At 30.7% G+C, this 20,576-nt stretch overlaps 1 protein-coding gene across 2 annotated transcripts; it reads right to left on the bottom strand.

Moving 5' to 3' along the window:
• Window positions 1-431: 431 nt before the first annotated feature.
• On the bottom strand, window positions 432-20,088 carry LOC124371658 (chondroitin sulfate synthase 2-like). Of its 2 annotated transcripts, none has more exons than XM_046829996.1 (10): window positions 19,918-20,088; window positions 17,695-18,644; window positions 16,171-16,322; window positions 15,079-15,234; window positions 10,561-10,797; window positions 8,493-8,659; window positions 5,459-5,639; window positions 4,113-4,394; window positions 2,565-2,751; window positions 432-901 (listed from the first exon to the last, which is right to left on the bottom strand). In XM_046829996.1, exons 2-10 carry the CDS (start codon window positions 18,359-18,361, stop codon window positions 555-557), a joined length of 2,376 nt encoding a protein of 791 aa, XP_046685952.1. In that variant the 5' UTR covers window positions 18,362-18,644; window positions 19,918-20,088; the 3' UTR covers window positions 432-554. The 2 variants fall into 2 exon arrangements, with proteins under 2 accessions (XP_046685952.1, XP_046685953.1); XM_046829997.1 differs by lacking the exon at window positions 19,918-20,088 and adding an exon at window positions 19,063-19,315.
• Between the last annotated feature and the right edge of the window lie 488 nt (window positions 20,089-20,576).

The following is a 20,576-nucleotide window of genomic DNA, read 5'->3' as shown; positions in this document are numbered from 1 at the left end:
ACAACTGCTATAAATCAGTTATTTTTTATAGCATTTAAATAATTTTTATGTCATTAGATTTGTGACAAAATCCTGTAAAATCTGTTATTCCTGTAATTTTTACTGGTTTTTAAGATATTCAAAGTTTGAAAGGTCGCCATTATGAGAATACTAAAGATAATTTCCTGATATTTTTTTAAGTAACTGGTCTTGTTATCTTCAAAATTTGTGCCAAATTTGGTATAATTTAATTTTTTATTAAAGATATTAATTTTTTTATAAAAAACCCATACAGACAGACAGATGGGAAACTAAGCATCAGAGACCCATGTTCATATGGTAAAATATGTTTGCCTTGACCTGAGCAATAACGTGGTATACCTTTGTCCAGAGAGTTATGGGATATCCTGTATAATGATAAAATAAAGCAGGTATAAAAATAAGATGCAATATAACAAATTATATTTTGTATATTTCAAAAATATAAATACAATTTGTATTAATGAAAAAGTAAAAAGCGTTATAAATATAATAATACTAGGCTCTTGTGTCAGGGTATGAACCAGTCTATCAAGCTAAAATTCACTCCGAGGATATGCAACGTGAGCTTGGTGGTCCAGTATGAGTCTGCCGAGTTGACTTCTAGTGGCGAGATTGAACGCTTGCATCCTGGTGCAGTAATCGTTAAACTCCACTTGGCTCCGACAGTACACACAGGTCTCTAGCGAGTGTCGCAAGCGGAGACTGGGTTCCACCGCTCTCAAAATGTGTGCTTTGCTGTTCTTCACGAACATGTTGTATATACCATTCCTTGTATAGAGATGATAAGGACTGTCTTCTGCCAATTGGGATTTAGGTGTCAACTTCCAGATGTCTTTGTCATATTTAACAAGTGGAATTACATCCTCAATTTTTTTACGAGCTGCAAAATTAAATGAAGTTATTCAGTATGATACTAACACAATCAGCATGTAGGCGGTGTCCTAGCTTGACGGCAAGAGCAACGGACGCTGATGTCGGTGGCAAAATTGTCCACACTGACCAGCACAATTTCGCTCTTTCCGTTAAGCTAGGACAGCCTTACATACATAAACTCTTGAAGACAACAATCCTTAAAAAGTAGGCTTACTAAAGAACTAGTAACATGAACTGTGTTAATATAGTATAAACTCAGTGAAAGTACAACCACTTGTGCAATTAGGCAACACGCGATACTTCAAACTGAATCTGTTTTTTAGTTGACCAATCAACTTCACAAAAGCAGGATTTCATTACTTTTGCTGACAACCGTTACCACCAGTCTTTGATGGAATTGGGAATACGCTATTGGCAACTCTTTTGCAGGCATTGCTAGGAAAGGTGAAAGACTGATTCATCTTGTTACTCATGGATTATTTTAGTTTATTTTACTGTTATTTCTGTTATGCCAACATTGTTTGGGGCAAAGGTATTGCAGCTGATCAGATACAGAGTAGAACAATGTTTTGTGGACAATGAATGCGGTTTCAGAGAGCAAAAGAGTACAATGAGAGTAGCAATTCATTCCTACAATTAAAATTAGTCATGATATGCCACACATTTTTCTATAATCAAGTGTAAATGAAAGAAATTATTTATAAGTTTTTATTAATAAAAGTAAACGGATATATGAATATCACAAATTATGATATCATTTCTTACACAAGACTACTTAACCCTTCCTTTGACGCCCCTAATGAATTCCATCGATTTCCTTTAACGCAAAAACATCTATAAAATATATTTCAATAAAATTGAAACCATATTTAACTTATATTTTATATTATACTCTATATTCTCAAACATCCTGAACTTATCCTAATGTATAGTGACAGACATATGTATAACAGAAATAGAGAAAATGTATCCATAGATTTTTATAGACTAATAAAACTATTAATAGTCACACAGTAATCACTTTGAAGCTCTACAACTTTTTAAGAACACTTGTCTCTAAATATAGTTATAATAAAATTGTATTCCTGGCTTTTAGTCAATCCATTTATTCTATAAAAGATTTAGTTTAATGATTAGATTTTAAATGCTAATGTAATGTTTTGTTTAATCTATACAGACTATATTTTTTAATTTATCAGTGTTATATAATTCTGTTATTGTAATTGTTGAGGTTGTGTTTTACTTGTAGTTATTTATTTATTTGTTATATACCTGTTTTTATTTCTCATAATCATGTTATTTATTTATTTAAATTTTATAATAATATTTAAATTTTGATGTGACTGTTTTGGCAACTTTATGTTTTGGGTACCAAATTTTTCTTATCTGGACTTCTGCTCTAGCTTTATAATTGTTTAAGCTTTATGACTGTAAATGTATTATTATTCTTTATAGTGCTGTGATCTTAATAGATACTTTACAATCACTGGTATTTGTGTGTATATTTTTTTTAAAATGGATAGGACTGAAAAGGTTAAACATCATTTTATTATTTTACAAAATCTATTCTCTATTGTGTAATGAATTCTAGTGCACGACGAAGAACTGTTCTTGTAATGTTAATTGAACGATTACTGTATTCAACATTGATTTATTTTTGAATTTCTCACCCTTTAAATAGTCGGCAGTGTAGAATGATATGTGCTTGAAGTTTGTAGAATCGTAATGGCCATAGTTCTTGTTGATATCCAGTTCTGGTGGCTGTGGCCGGTTCTCATTGTAAATGATGTCTGGATGGTACTCAGTGAAAGGAATGGGGCTGAACACTTGAAAATCCAACACAGTGTTCATCCGCACCTGCAAAATACAATAGTGTGGACATCATACGATAGAATGTAAATTCTATACCTCATAAAGGAACAATCTTAACAGGATTACTTTCCTTGTGTGTAAGCTTAATTTTTGCTGCCAACCAAATAGGTTGTCATTGCTATTCCAGTGAGAATTTCCAAACACTGATTTCAACAAAGGTTTTTATGTAATAATAATAGTAATTTGTCTTATATCCAAAGGTTTTTTCACGTCACATAATGAAAGAATAATTTCCTTGAGTGAAAACTAAATCACCGAAATACAATTTTGTAGATAGTTCAGTGAAGACAACACAATCTATAACACTTTAGTGTGCGGATCCTGTAATTTTACAGAGTTTATGCTTTTAATTTTAGGGTTATTACATAATCGCTAATGCTATGTCATAATTGCTTATTGTGTAATTTGACATACATTATGTTAATAACATGATTCTCCAATAGAACATATTATGTGCTTTGATAATCCGGCTTTTTTACAAAGCAACAGGCTACTTGTGTTGATTGTTTATTTTCTTCCATCAAGGCGCCCGCTCATCCTCAATCCATTACGGATTCACCAAAAAGATTTCCAACTTCAATAAAATTGTACTTATGTCATTATACTGTTTTGTGTGTAAATGAAAGGTTTAAAAAATATTGCAATAAGAAATGGTTTGTTTTCTTTGTAAAAAAATTTGTTGATCAATTTTTATATTTGATTTGATTTTTTTAAAGTGATTGCCAAATAATTTTAAAAAATTATATATTAATTTCTACATTTTAATAAAGAAGAAAACAGGAATTTCAGTAATGTAAATATCTTTTTTTATATCTTAACTATACTCGATTCCACATTCACTGTGCAGTACAGGGTGGCCATAAGCCATATTAATCTAAAAGGCAGCTCGTGTGATACTAGCCGTCCTCAAAACATCGACCCCCAGACCATGCTCCGTAAACACATTGGATTAAATACGTTTTTTCGGTCATATTAATTTTGTTCGTCTCAAACCTACTTCTTAAGTTTAGACAAAAAATTTTTCAAGAAGCAGGTTTCTTTGTCCAGTTGTAGGCTACTTACACGTTACAATTTACATTACTTTTCAGTTAAAATGAAATTACTATGATAAATTTAAAGTACTAACTTAGTTATTACTAAAAAATATTAAGCTTAAACGACAAATCTATGTATTCATGTAAATTGATAATGGCAGTTTATGGGTTACCTTTTAATTATGTAAACGTTAAATAAATTTTGCAGTTATGTAGAAGTAATAAATTTGAAGTATTACACTAGTTATTAACACAAAAATATCATTAAACAAAAAAGAATATTGTTTAAGAAAAACTAATCGCCTTACTTACCCTATTAAAATAATCCAGACGCACTTCCATATTGGGCCTTCCTACAAGAACTAAACTTTCTGGTGAGAACTTTTTCAGTACAGAGTCCATTACAGCAAAATCTAGCAAAGATTCGGTTAAAACTGCAAAGTCTGATCCATTGCCAGGAAGCTTTATTGAATGCCACTTTATTAAATTGCCTAACTTCTCAAATTTATTCGAAAGCGATAAAGCTTTATTTTTTACTTCTTTAAAAATATCATTGTCTCCTTTTGATGACTCGTGCGAGTTATAGATAAAAACCTGAAACATACCATCACCAGTTACATTTAATATGGACGTACACAATTTAATTTCATTATACTCTACGTTGTGTGTTATGTTCATATTCTCAAAACTTTTGTGTTTAAAATTGTTTTGGTATACTAATAATTCTCCACATATCTTTAGATTTACATTTTTCTCATTAATTTCAAAAGCTAATATATTGAACACTTTGGGTTAAACCACAGAAAATTAAAATACAATAGTTCAAGTCTAAAACATAGTGAAACACACATTTATATTTATTTTAAGCAGCAAATGTGTACAAAACGTATTCAAAACTTAATCTATACAAAAGTGTTTGTAATAAATAACACTAGCTAATTTATATATATATATATATATATATATATATATATATATATATATATATATATTGTCTTCATATCTAATAAAGTTATATAAAAACCTTCAGGCACAGTGACGCTATTGTGGCAACATAAACATATCTTGTGCATCAAAATTTTTCAATATTTAATATTTTCATTGCTACTGAATATGTCTATTTGGACTTCTAAGACTACAAACAATGACTTTTAACTCTATAAATTAATTTTACAAGTTTTGTTCTTTTTTCGGCTGTTATAAATTAGCTACTCGATCAGCTGACTCTGATTTTTGCATCAAACAATTCACATAGAGTATTTATAAAACCAGTAAACTATAGCAATGCACATTTAATTTGTCTTGATAATATAATGCGATAGAACTAACTCAATGAACGGTGGCATGAATGATCATCACAGACACTTCTAATGATACCATTATAAAAATTTGTAAGTACAATTCATTTATAGAATATAATTATAATTAGCAATTATAATACTACATAAGCAATAATATGTGCTATATTAATAGTTTCACCAATATTACATCAATATGAGGCATGACATCAGAAACCTATGATGTCAATGTGGCATTGTAGTTCTTTTTATGCAAATAAATAAATTTTATTCATAAAATTGATTAAATTCAGCAATTATAAAGCAGTTAATACCAATAGAAAAACTCTCAATTCTTTCGCCACATGAACGGATACATACCAACATCAAGAACTGCAAATCTTTTTTCTCCATTGCATTTATACTGTACTGTTTCAAAAACGTCATTATCCTTTCACTGTCAGCTGACTGGACTGGGATGACGACATGTACGCGCACGTTCTCCGTGACATAAGGTACTGGTACCATCTCTACCTTGCCCAACGATTTGAACAATTCAAATCTGAAACATAATGTTAGAAAATTGTTGGGATTTGACTGGTTCAAAACAATAAACCTTTGATCATTCATTGTGAGATATGAATTGTATAAAAAATAAGCCTTGGTGTAGTTAGATAAATAAACATACAATGTCTGTACATGTTCACAGATTATATCAGGTTGACCTTTTGGGAATTTCGATGTCAGGGTTTCAAATCATCTATTATAGCTAATCTTGGTACAGTTTGGCAATATTATGATTTATAAAACTAATTATTTTTACAAAATTACGGACAATTTCCATCTTTAAGTTTAATAGAATAGGATGTCTCGAGCATTATAATCTGTTTTCTTTTTCAGAGGTAAAATACTAAGAAAAAAATACTAAGAAACTAAGTTTATGCTGGCAACTAGTAAACAATTGAATACATGGTGATTACCACAATAAAGTCAAAATTAAAAACAAAAAAGTACAGAGCAAAATCAGATATAGCTGAACTCAAGACTATGTCAGGAAAAGCACGTATAAAAAACTGTGTCACAATGCAGATATGCCACTGAAACACGTAATAATACACGTACAACAGCCAAAATAAAAATGACTAAGAAGTCCTATATTGTCATGTTGACTTGATCCAGTAGATCTGTAAACAGACAAGATGCAGGATGATGTGGGTTAGAGATGAGGAAGGGATGAAAAGTCACCTACTGCGTATTGCTTGAAAAACACTTTCACTACGCAAAAAACATACGTTTTCATGCGTTATTTCACTTTCGTATGTAATGTAAACATGAAGATCAAGTAAATTTTTTAACTTATTTTTTATTTACTTTTTGACTTGAATATCCTTTATTTGAAAACAGATTTCCTTTTATTTTCTTAAGGTTGTAAACGGTTGTATTGGTGGAAAATTCTTGGTGCTAAAACGAGAACCAAGTCTCACTGTGTAACTTTATATTTCCTTTTTAACTACAGTAGCCTTAACCCTTTGCACTTGATTGTCCTCTCAGCTTGGGGGGTACTATAGGTCAGCATAGGTGCCCCTCTCTCTGTCAGGTCAGAGGGTTATGACAAGGTCCTGTCCCTCAGCTCGCCAGGCCACACATAGTGGCCCTCACCGTTTTGGCCATTTAGCTCACAGGCCACTATGTGTGGCCCACTATAAAATTCAATCCTTATCCAGTTGTGGCTGGAAAGTGCTGAAATCCCTCTGCCAAATATGGAACTAAGTTAATATTTATCTATTTGAAGCACATACCACACATAGTAAACTCTGTTTAGCATTGTATTTGATCTAAGTGTCAGTGCCGCTGTAGCTGCTATAATGTATCCTATCAACTTATTAAAATAATAGTACATTTGGTGGAACCAAACCTCAAAATAAGGAAAGGATTTTATATTCTATTCATATTAGAGACCTACTTAAGACTAACTGTATTTTTATTTTGCAAAATTAAAACTTCAGGTTAACTTATGTACTATTTTGTATTTTAAGAGGATATAATAAATGACCAATTGAAAAAGTGTTTAGCTTTAAACTAATAAGTTGTAAGTTAGTTGTTTGAGAATTGCATTTAAATACCAGTCATTTAGAGGGTGGAAGATCAAATACAGCTATTTAAATACAAGTCAAGTGACGTACATGGTTACATAATCACCGAGTGGAGACACACAACCCAGTCCGCCACTGGCTGTGGCCCGCCACTAGTTGTAGCCCGCCAAGCTGAGAGGATAATTATCCGTAATTTCACCTGAGCGGGGCGAGAAATCAGTATGGGCCACATTTAATGGCCCGTCGAGTGCAAAGGTTTTAATAACACATTGTATAATAGAAGTATTGATTTTATAATGTAACCCTTCCCAAGCCATAGACAGATATATTAGAATGGTAGACTTTGACCAAAATGCCAAATACAGTTATATCTGATATTATCTAGATTATGTCTCTTAGAGATTTTTTTAGCTCATAAAAGGCCTTCAAAATCCCCAGCTGCACGCTCCGTGCTTATCACGGTTGCCAAGGAAGTATTTATAAACGACCTTCACTCTGCGGCAGGGGGACGGGAGCGCCCTTTGTCTAACTCCAACCGCCTGCTCGTCAGTTCTGCATCTCCTACAGAGCCATAACCAAACATATCCGTGGCGTGTAAAACTGCTTTCTCGGTTGTCACGAGTGCACAAGTCTACTATGTATCTCGTTATTATTCTTTATTGTGTGGTAGTGTTGTGATTAGTTTTAAATATTTATCTTGTTTTAAAAGTAAATTTATCTGAAATTAACAGTTTTGTAAATAGTTCTTTCTTTATTTTTATCAATAAATACGCTAATTTTAAGGAAAATTCTGTTTTATACTTTTTTGCTTTTACCTTTTATAATTTAGTTATAATAAAAATTAGCTTTGAACTTAAGAAACAACATTTTTTACTTGTCTTGGTGTTATAGGAAAGTTAATGGATTTATTAGTGGCGTGCAAAAGGTTAATAACACTGTTCTCAAATTCTTTTACATTAGAGTATAATTTTCTGCAGCGAAAACCTGTGTGCAGTGCTGTTGGTGATAATAAGTACGTCACTACTTATAAAAGAGTTAAGAATTTGACCATATCTAATGGCTATTATTAACACAAATATTTCTATGATAATACTTATTGTGGCCTGAACAATGTAATGTTAGCATGTTGCTACCACAACTCACAGTAAAATACTACGATAATTTCCCGAACAGTGTAAGAGGAAGTGTTAATCTATTCTACTATCTGAATAGTTAAAGGTGATGCAATTTGAATTTGATGTACAGTGCTCACTTTAAATACATGCTGTAAGTTATCTGGGGACTAACATCTCGTAATGCTTCCATGCTTCGTTTAGTTTTACCTTTTGTGGATCGTTTTGCCACTTGTAGTTTCTCTGAACTCAAGATCAATTATATAATCCATTCCTCTTGAAGGGTCAAATTTCTGATACCCGTTTATAAACCTATGAAATTTCAATGCACTCTCATACTTTTCCTCTACATGAGTTATAGCTGCGGAGATGATTCTCTACAACAGATGAAAATCAAGGAGATGTCAGAAAAGAAACACTAATGGTTCTTTGTCATTTGGTTTACATTGCTGCCTTCTTTTCATCTCAGCCGATATAAACTTGTAAAAACATTCAAAAATACCTAATAAAATTGTTTAATAAAATATAATGGCTTCATTAACATCCATATGAAACTATTATAAAAGATCACACATTAGAATTGCACTAAGTTTACTTTGACTTAAACACGATTAATGAAACTTTTATTTGAACAGCATAGTCAAAAATACGTCTTTCACACCTTTACTTTTAATGCAATCCAACAAGTTTGTTTCATTGTAAAGAAGATAGTAAAATATTTTCAATCATATCATAAAATTCATGAATCATTCAATCAGCATTGGCATTCATCAATTATTCTAATGTTATATAAATAAAATGTTTTTTTTTCTTGCCAGTTAACATTTTTTAAATTTAATAATCTTCCTTTAATACTAATTTAATTATAAATACTTATGATCCTGCAGTAATATTTATTGTGCTACATCACCAAATTTTAAAACATCATCAATTTGCTTTGAGAACATCAAACATCAATGACAAGATGCAGAAAATAATTTACATGTTTTTTTTTTTATTTGTTAGTTTTTTAAAATATTTTGCTACAGAAAGAAACAAATTTGAACTACTATCACACTTAAACGTTAGACTAGTACATCAATATTTGAACATTAAATTTAATTATTATTCAGTGGAGTCCCGCTAATCCGAACACGTGTAATCCGAACGTCGGTTAATCCAAACAGGTCCAGGAGGAATTATTTATAACGATAATGAACAGTTATAGGAACTAATTACTTAAAAAATGAAAATGGGTGCATCATTTCGTACATAAACAAATAAAACTTTAATTAAATAGACATACGGTATTTTATTAAGACAAATTGTGTACGGTACAGTACATAAATAATGAAGTTAAATACAGTACCAAATTGAAACTTATAGGTTAAGTATGAGTTAAATTACTGTATTAAGAAGTGAAATCAAACAAAAATTGGACGTACAGTACTGATATTATTATTGAGTACAATATTAATTGTTAAAAGACATAAATTCAGTTATTGTCTTCTGTCGCATTGAAGAGAGTTTATTGGATGACTCACATTGCTTAACAATAGAACTCTCACACTAAATACGGTAAATGTGCTTAGTATTCGCAAACACGTTTATTTGTCAAGAAATGCAATGCAACAGTCAGAAAACATGTTTTAATAAACAATGTTGATAATTCTATAACAAACTAGACCCATTCTCAAGTTAAAACCGTATTTTTCTGTAATTCTGGCTAATCCGAACAATCACATAATCCGAATAGGGCTCGGTCCCAATTAGGTCGGATTAACGGGACTCTACTGTACTTCAGTATTTTACCTTTACATTTTTTGGATTGCTCATGTTGCTTTAAATACATAACTGAACAAAGCATTTCTGTGGCTGTATTTAATAACGTTTATTTCTAAAGTTAAAAACTAAATTATAATTTTAAAAATAAAAATTTTTATTAAAATCTCAATGTAGGTAGTACTTTATTATCATGAAATACATTTTCTGAGTATTAGTTTTTAAATCACTAAACTTACCCAGCATTCTTATAAATGGACACACATGTATAGCAGATAACCTCTACTATGTATGTTAGGTCAGTACTGAAATGTTAAATTCTATACATCAGTTTTAAAATAAAAAGTACACAAAATAAAATTATTAGTTTCTAAGGATTACAACCAAACGTTTAAAACTAATTTTAGTAAAAATCATATGATGTACAAAACACCTTCTCAGAAAATTTATGGTTATAAATGTGGACATTGTGATAAATGGTTAATAAGAGTATCAGTTAGGTAAGTGAGAGGGTTACCTGGATATCTTCCTTGTCGGCACCAGAGAGAGGGACAAGGTTTGTGAAATCGTTGTTGAGATATTTGTGAGTGAGAGTGAAGTGGTCCCACCGCACCACGTCAAAGTGAGACAACGGGACGGCGGGCGGCTGGCTGGCCACTGGCCACCTTCTGCTCTCAGCTGTCTGTGACTTTGATAGCTTTACTACAGACTTCCTCAAGTCTTCAATAGCAATATTTAGTTTCGTTGTTGTTTTCTGAAACATTCAGAAATGCATTACCTAAAATATTATTACAGACGTAAATTGTGTTTGAAACAATGAATAGGTTTTGATTAATACAATTTTAAATTAAGTATTAATTGTAACTTTTAGGTTCTAAAATGTAGAATATAACAAAAGTTAAAGCCAGCCTATTCCGTCTAAAAAGTAAATGTTCATATTAACCTGTGTAGAGTAATATTATTAGTAGATTTATTTTATAATTGATTTTTTTGTAGTTATGGAATATAAAACATATGGGTAAAAATCTAAGTACGGTACATTACACAGGAAGTGCTTTTAATACCAAATTATTCTATGTATGTAATACATTTTTAAATACTATTTTTCCAATAAGAGTGTGCTCACTAATTTTCCAAATAAATCGTATTATTATTGAAGAACAATATAATCTATAAACGTGATCTCTATAACAATAATTCAGTCAAAAATTAATTAAGAAAAAAAAATAACAATCTCATAAAAATATTAAATTTGACAACATGAAATTGAAGCTTCCAATACATTACCACTACTTGGACGGATTGTAGAAAACTTTCAGATTAACTTAACACATTCACTGCGGGTGACGAGCATGCTCGTCATGCGAAAATGGCGTGTCGGACGGTGGACGAGCGAGCTCGGCATACGACAGCTGCTTTTATATTGCCTCAGTGTGAGCTGAGCAGTTGCCCGGGAAGGCTGTAACACTCATAGCGAGGTGTGCCTGTTTCGGTGAGTCAGTTGGTGCGATTCATTGCCAGTTCGCCATTTTCGTTTGTTGTATATGCTTTGCGATATTGTGTGAGTGGATTATAGTGTCTGTTGACTGTGTAAGTGTATGTACTCATAATGGAGGAAGACGATAATGTTATTGACGATAATTTTTCATCTGATAAAGACAATGAGTCGAGTTTGAACAGTCCTAGGGATGGTGAAGGCGGCGTCCCCCACCCCCAGTAGGTCACCCCACCCCAATACGTGTAATTGATGTACTATCTACGTGTCATTCATGTACTATATACGTGTAATTCGCAAGTGTTTGTGCCGAAACCTAGTGCACTGCGAGCACATACAACACGGGGACTGGCACCCGGTGCGGATAACGAGCAGACTCGGCACGGACATGACGTCACCCGTTCAGGCCAACAAAGCTTCCGGGATATCTTGGACAACCCTTTTGGCTATCCTGACTCCGTTTTGGGTAAGTAAAAAACAAACAAAAATTCCCGCATTTTCTGTCGCCGGTAATTTTGTCATCCGCAGTGAATGTGTTAAATACATTATTTTAAGTTGTTACTATAATAGTTTTTAGTTTAAATATTATTACACATATAGAATTTTATTATTTTTTATTAATAATATACATAGAATAAACTTAAAAGGTCTATTTTTTGTTTCTATTCTGTATACAGATATACTTTTAAACCCTTTATAGCTTGCCTAAATTATGTTTTATTCCCTTAACGCTCACTGGTCGAAATATTGACCACTTGGAAAAACTTCCTTGTGCACACCCCAAAAATACATTCAGTTTAGTTTACGCACGGTGGTTGATATTTCAACCACTTTCAATTAAGGTAATTTTGGCTCATACGGATGGGCGAATATAGTCCTTGTCAGCACTAGCCATTCTTGGAATTCCATCTGACATGTTGGGACATGAAATAGACGTGAACGGCACTTGTACTGCACTCTATCGAGATAAACAACAAAAAGTGGCTCATTCTGCGACCAGCGTGCATCTAGGATAGTGACATCAGAGAAAATCCTGTTTGCCATTACGTTTTTAACTGCAGCTGAGTAAAGGTGAGATTTTAATACATTTAAATTTATTTAGCATTGGTCGTGATATATGAGACTTTACATTATGCTTTGTTTTTAAATTATATTAGCCATATAGACTCTTGAAACAAATTAAATATCACACTAAAAGAATTTTGTCCTAAATTATGGTAATTTTATAATAATTATAAAAAAATTTATCTTTATAGATTTTGAATTGGTGTTATACACTTTTAATGTGGATATTCTCCTCTAGAAGACAAAATTATTCAGATAAGACGAATATCTTTGGACATGCAAGTTATAAACAAGAAATAAAGACTGCTTGAAAGTTTACATGACATATTTTAGAGATAATTTTGTAGTATAAACAAATCATGTTATCGAATAGTCCAGAAATCAAGAAAATGGTGGTTAAAAATCTTTTATTTTTCTTTTAGAATCTGTCATAGTCAACTCATTTATTTTGTATAAAGTATATTTCAACTGAAAATAGAAAAAAACCAATGACACAACTACTTTTTCGTGAAAAAGCTGACAGCAGAACTCATTGGGAATTTCCGTAGTAGAACACCAAAAGCTAATACCTCAGTAACTGGTAGAAAGGTAACGAATTTAGACCTTAATAATGTTGGAGAACATTTTCCAATTTCCACTTCTTCTCGTAGATGTGCAAGATGTAATACGAAGGAAAAATGTAAGCGCACAAGTATTGCCTGTGGGAAATGTGATGTAGCCCTGTGTCTAGCCTGCTTCGCCCATTTCCACAAGCCCTGAGCTATAATTTTATATTCATTACTTTTTTTTTAATAAAGATATTTAAGTTTTTAATTAGGTTAGATTAAATATGTTTTTTATTTCCAAATGACTATGTATTGATTAGGCCTATAAATATTTTTTTTCCTCTGAATATGGTTTAAATGAAAGTTATTAACTTGTAATTTTCTCTTAGCAAAAATTGTTAAAATGTAACAATGTGTTCATGTAAAATGTATAATTTTTACCATTAAATTAAATATTTTTCGTTATATAATAGTTAGTTTGAATTAAGCTGGTTTTATTCATATATATATATATATATTATATATATATATATATATATATATATAAAAAACTTTTTTTGCTTTAAATAATTAAGGGTTTATGATAATTTTGGTTTGGATTACTGTTTTTACTTTAATAATTGTTGTTTTTTATATAACAATTATGTTTAAAATGAAAACTAAGTTTCTGTTTAATGTGAATACTTTTTTGGGTTTAAATAAAATAATGTTTATTCATTATAAAGATATTTAAGTTTTTAATTAGGTTAGATTAAATATGTTTTTTATTTCCAAATGACTATGTATTGATTAGGCCTATAAATATTTTTTTCCCTCTGAATATGGTTAAATGAAAGTTATTAACTTGTAATTTTCCTCTTAGCAAAAATTGTTAAAAATGTAACAATGTGTTCATGTAAAATGTATAATTTTTTACCATTAAATTAAATATTTTTCGTTATAATAGTTAGTTTGAATTAAGCTGTTTTATTCATATATATATATATATATATATATATATATAAAATAAAAAACTTTTTTTGCTTTAAATAATTAAGGGTTTATGATAATTTTTGGTTTGGATTACTGTTTTACTTTAATAATTGTTGTTTTTTATAACAATTATGTTTAAAATGAAACTAAGTTTCTGTTTAAATAGTGAATACTTTTTGGGTTTAAATAAATAATGTTTATTCATTATAATTTGTAACATTTGTGACACTATCCATAAGTGGTTGAAATTTTAACCAGTGAGCATGAGATATTATGCATATACCTGAAAGGTCACTGGTCAAAATATCAACCATAGCCTAAAATATATAAAATAAAAGAAAGGATTTTTTAAATTATTTTTCCAAGTCTAGATACAACCCCAGTATTAAAGTTAACTCAATAAAACATTTAAAATTTGCAAATTTTAGAGGTGTGCATAGAAAGAATTTCGGTGTGGTTGAAATTTCAACCACCGTGCGTCTAGAGATTACAAGTAAAAATAAAGCGTGCACAGAGCAAAATAATGAGGTGGTTGAAATATCGACCAGTGAGCGTTAAAGGGTTAAAACCAGACAATCTTTTATAAGACACTAAAATTTAAAAATTGATAAGTTAAATTTAGTTGTTAAAACTCCTTCATACTCAATCACACCAAGATGCAAAAACAAACAGAAAACAGCTGATTAAAGAAGAATAAACAGCTGATTGGCCAGTTATAATCTTAGACAGCTAAAACAATTAAACTTGTGAATGAAATGCTTGTAACAGCATGCTATCTGACAGCAAAACAAACAACTATATCAACAATACTGGCATTAGAACTCGATGAAGCCAGGATAGTAACTCGGAACCGGACCCCTTTATGGCAGATTCTCTGCTCATGACTTAACCTAAAGGAATTAAAAGTGTATCAACTTCCTCTTTGGTTGTAAGTATTTCTAATTTTAACTATACTCACCATTGAAAAGTAGAAGTGAATGGTATAGTAGTGTTCTGCTTTAGATAACGGTCCAATAATTATGGAATTATCAAACCTCTGGTTATCAGCTGTTACTGATGGAATCAAAGAATTGAGCTGTCCCTTTCTGACGACAAACGTTTGGAATTTTGTTCCCTAAAACGAACAAAATAGTTAATATTTTGTAAAATCTTCAAATATAATATTAAACCAATAAATTTGTAAAATATTACATATATTGTAGGCCTAAATACCAGATTTGTAAAACCAAAACGTTTTAAAATTAGTTTAACACGTACAGGTTGCTATACAAATAGTTCATTCTGTGTTAAGACTTTAATAATTTTACATTAAAATAAAATTCTCAAAAAATAACCTTAATTTTATTGGTTTTATAAAGCACTAGCTGTTTCCTGCGGCTTCAGACGCTTTTCGTAAAGCTTTGTCCTGTATATGAGCACTTCTGGTTCAAGTGAATTATATTTACAATGCCGATGTAAAGTTTGTCTTGTTGCCACGATCAAGAAAATCTGTCAAAGTGTATGTTTATAGCCACTGTACACGTACAAGTACTTTATTATAACGTGATCTAACACTCAAGCTTTTAGTTCAAACAGAAATTTATTTTAAAGACAAATATACATCATAACTTAGCGCCTTAAAAGAATGTTTGGCTATGTAATATACATAACTGTTTCATAATTGCAGTTTATTAATGTGCAGGCGCTTTAAAAACTTTTATGTCTTGCAGCGCCACCTGGTGGAGAGTTACATAAATGGGCATAGCATATAAACGTTCTCCGTGAAAAAATACATATACATACAAATTTTCATAATGATCGGTCAAATAGTTTACGATTCTATAAAGGACATACAGACAAACATTCAGTTTTATACATGTAGATAAAAGAGCATTGTATCCGTTCCATTTTAAAACATTTAACAATACATTAATTAAACAATACATTTGTCACAAATAAAAGGAGCTTTTTTACTAAATGAAAATTTTAGAATTAGTAGTTAACTCGATTATTACAAAATGTTCATATAATTGAAAATATGTTAAGTACTACGGAAAAGCTGAATTCTCACCTGTGCGGAATCAGAACATGGAACTTGGGAAGCGTGGAACACACATCGACCAAAGTTTACATTGTCATCTTTGGTCACAGCGTTCTTGACACACCATTCTAGGGACCTCTGCATTTTCTTCACAACTGAATTACTTAACAGGATACCAGAATCTGTAGTAATAACCAAGAAAACAGGTGTTATACCATTTAGTTTACATTGTCATCTTTGGTCACAGCGTTCTTGACGCACCATTCTAGGGACCTCTGCATTTTCTTCACAACTGAATTACTTAACAGGATACCAGAATCTGTAGTAATAACCAAGAAAACAGGCGTTATACCATTTAGTTTATCTCGTCCTCTAGGTAACTCATAATTGTACTTTTATAAAGTCAGCTTTATTGAATAGCAGACCTTTGACAAACAGTGGTCAGTGGAAAAATAATGAGAACTGTTTTCTTGAAAAATATTGAACTGATGATAAAGATCAGTGATTGGCTATTAAGCTTGCATAACAGAAAACTTTATTGTTACTGCAAATTGATACACTCAATACTTGCAAAAGTTTTATAAGCCTGTTCTAATGTTACTTAATGCTTCATTTCACACTTAAAAAAATGAGTTATTGAAGACAAAATTTAATTAACTATAGATTGTTCACGAATTCATCTAGGATACTAATTATAAAAGATTTACTTTACAATTTTTCAAAACATACTATGGATGTAAATTTTTATTGAAAAAAAAAACTACTTATATTGCAAAGTATGAAAATTTGGCTCAATTTATGGGTGCTTTTAATGCTGAAGAGAATCCCTTTAAATTTGCAAAAAAGTAGATGTTCAGACAAAATCTCTTTTAATAGCATGATATTATTATTTTCAAACCATTGCTTTGTTTATTTAACCCTTCCCATGACACTAATTATTTTTATAATTGTGTTTTAACATCAAGATAATTAAAAAGGTTTTTAAATGAACTTCAACACTAATTTTTTCTGAAACTATACTTAAAAAGAAAACCCCTAAAAAATTAACTTTTAGCCTATATCAATTTTGTTTTGTGGCTAACAAACTAATAAACTTGAATTGAGTTAGAAATTGTGTACTCAAACTGAAATTCAGTTTAAATTTATCTGCTAAAATAAATGGCTTAAATAAAAGTAAAGGATAAAATCATTTCGTTAAGTATGTAACTCTTCATATTTTCCTAATAGACTATAATTCATTGTATGACATTCCCTAGCTAAACTTTAGGTTTGCAATTAAGTAGCAGAATTTTAGAAATTAAAATGCTATAATAATGATTATTAATTATAGCAGATGTATTACCATGCAAGAGTAACTTTAGACTTATAAAGAATATTTTAAAATGTAGGGCAAAATCTTAGTATGTTTTACGTAATAAATAAACAAATTTAATGCTAGTATAATTTTAAAGTTATTTTCAGTAAAAAATATTGCACAGCAAAATACAGTATATGTATGCAAACATTTATCTGTGTGGCACTTCTATGAATTATAAATTGATTTTTAAAACTTACCTAATGAACAAATCTTCTCTGATTCATCGATGGTTTGCATAGTCCTGCCGACATGGATGTCGTAAATAATACTGATTTTCTTTGCATAATCAGAGAGCTTTTGTGCTTGTATATATGATGTGTCTTTAATGATAAAAAAGAAATCATAATCTTCGAGAAAGTTATCACTGACGTATTTGATCAGATGAAACGGTTTCAGCGTCTGTCTGGTGTCTGTAAATCCGACAATTCCAGGAAGTTTGAGCAAAGACACATTGAGACGTTGAGCACTTGGTGCATCGATGAAAAACATGATTTTGCTGACAAATTTACTTGCAGTCTTGTTCAATGCGACGGCCAGAGATGATATGCTCTCCGGTGACGTTAACACGCCAAGAAACAATTTGTTTCTGATGCCCAGTTCGGCTTTGTGAAATCTAGGTCTGATGATACCATGACCTGCCTTCATCGCAATCTTAGGTTTAGCTGCCAAATTTATCTTTGGTTCATAAGCATCATTAACTTGAACAGTCTTTCTGGCGTTATCATTTTCAATTTTTGTGTTGAAATTTGTGCAATTGTTTTGTACAAAAAGTGGTGCCATGTAAATGCTGAGGCACACACCTAGTGTAAATGAAATAATAAAGTAACTGTTTTGTCTAAACACAGAATGGAAAAGTCTAATCATTTTATATTTTTATGTGAACTTAATGTCTTTATTATACTAAATAATAATGTTGTTGAGTTATAGTCAGATACTTCAAACTATTTAAGATTAGAAAGTCATTGGTCAGATTTCAATATCAGCTTCCAACTATCCATATAGAACTATAAAAGTAATATCAAGGTAACAGAATGGTCAATGTCTCTGTACTCATTCATTAGCCTGATAATTATTGTGATTTTTCATTCAAAACTCTTTAACTATTGGTCCCAATGTGCACAGTCAAACAGGGTGTGAGATTGTCGACCTGAAAAATAACACCTAGTTAGATCAAGAACATTAATACATTTAATAAGAGAGTTACACTGATATTGTACACGAAATTAGTAACTTGAATGTTATTTCAATTCAGTTGAGGTTAGGCCACTTCGGGTACCAATATTTAAAAAATAGAATTAACTAGGAAACCTAACAATTTTTCTGACTAAAATAATAGGTGTTTAATCCTACGTCAATCCAATCCAATTTCATGTGGTCTTATGGTAACATGTTTCGAATGTTAACCTTCTTCGTTGGCCCTTCGTAACTGTGGTGGTGGATGGCTTTGTCATACAATTAAAATTATACAACACAAAACACATAAAAATATAAAAAAATAATAAATATTACATGAATGCTTCATCATGTCCTGTTTAAAGATTAAAACCAAATAACTCTTAAATTACCTTTAAATGCAATTGGAAGTAATAATCTTGCTATTCAAATTCTCGTGTGATAGATAACAGTTCTGTTACCCTCTCTTATTATAACTATCCCCCGCCTTAGTTTATTGTCATCCTCTACCAGAAAACCTGATTCCTCCCAGTCCCCTAGATTGATGACTAATTTAGATATCAACTAATTAAAAACGCTTCAATAATTTTTGTGCAATATATATTTTGCAACTGCCTAAAAATTCTTTCTGAAAATGAAAGTTAACTATTTTAAGAAATTGTTAAAAGTGGTTATAGACCGTTTTAAGTAACGAAGCTAAAGTAAACATTACTCAAAGACGCAGTTTTATAACACTAATCTTGGTTATGATAATTTGTTTAAACACTGTAAATATTATATTAAATTCATATTTTAATTTAAAACATATGATTTTTTATTGAGGTCTATAGATACTTTTATATTGATTGATAGTCTAGGATTCTTCAGACGCGAAAATCAGGTAGTTGACTGAATACATTCATCAATATAAAAAACCGGGTGCTATCGGAATATACTAAAGCCCAATAAATCAGTGTATGGCATTAAATTACAGCTGCAGTTTTAGCACAACACTTGTTCTATAACATGGCAATATTCGCAGCAACAAAAAACATGAGTCTAGTGGTAAAAGGGTTTAAAACGCCTGGGCCTATATGTTCCATTTTATTATAGCCTATTTGATGAGACTCCTGTTAGTGAACCGATAAAGGCAATACCATTGATAAATTAGAATTAAGTAACCTGATTGATTCTATTGTAATCTCTTTTTTTACACCTTAGAACTATTGTTGTTTTAAGTATTGATATATATTACTGTTCAGACTAACCAAAGGACAAATTGTAATTTACAAGCTTCAATACAATCACTATTCACTAGATTCATAATCAATTAAAAAAACTTTTACATTTAACATTTTTATTAAATAATCAACAACAAAACATAAAACTATAAATTAATAACCTGTTCTTGATTTTGTTTACATTTACAGTTTTGAGTTTAATGGTTTAATCATTACTCTATGTACTTCTTTATTCAGTGGCCTCTGTCCAAAGAGCAAAGACTGGAGAGATAACCTTTTTTTAGTATATTACAAGCATTTGCAAAGCAGGTTATTACATGACACATAATTCAATATTTGACTCGTGTCAATTTAATATAAAAGACATTTTATCTCTTCCACAATTTACATCTTTGAACTGCAGTCTTCCTATCGTACTGTTCTGTTTACACTTACAGCGTTTATTGCTTCTGCGTTCATTCTTCTAGCATCGTACCACAGTCTGACTCGATTATAATACTTTAAAATCCATACCAACCTGTTGATAATCTAGCTTACATGTTTTATCATATCATTGTTTTCATTCCACAACTTAATCTGTATTATTACTTCAAGTTGTTTAGTTTAAACCTGTTAATATTCATTTAATAATATTTAATGTGTATGTATTTAAACATCTGTACTACTGTAACCCCACTAATATCCTA

This window comes from Homalodisca vitripennis, unplaced genomic scaffold (assembly GCF_021130785.1).
Source record: "Homalodisca vitripennis isolate AUS2020 unplaced genomic scaffold, UT_GWSS_2.1 ScUCBcl_1748;HRSCAF=5759, whole genome shotgun sequence".
NCBI lineage: Eukaryota > Metazoa > Arthropoda > Insecta > Hemiptera > Cicadellidae > Homalodisca > Homalodisca vitripennis.
The sequence above is the reverse complement of the archived record's forward strand: the minus strand, read 5'-3'. Positions and strand labels throughout refer to the sequence as shown.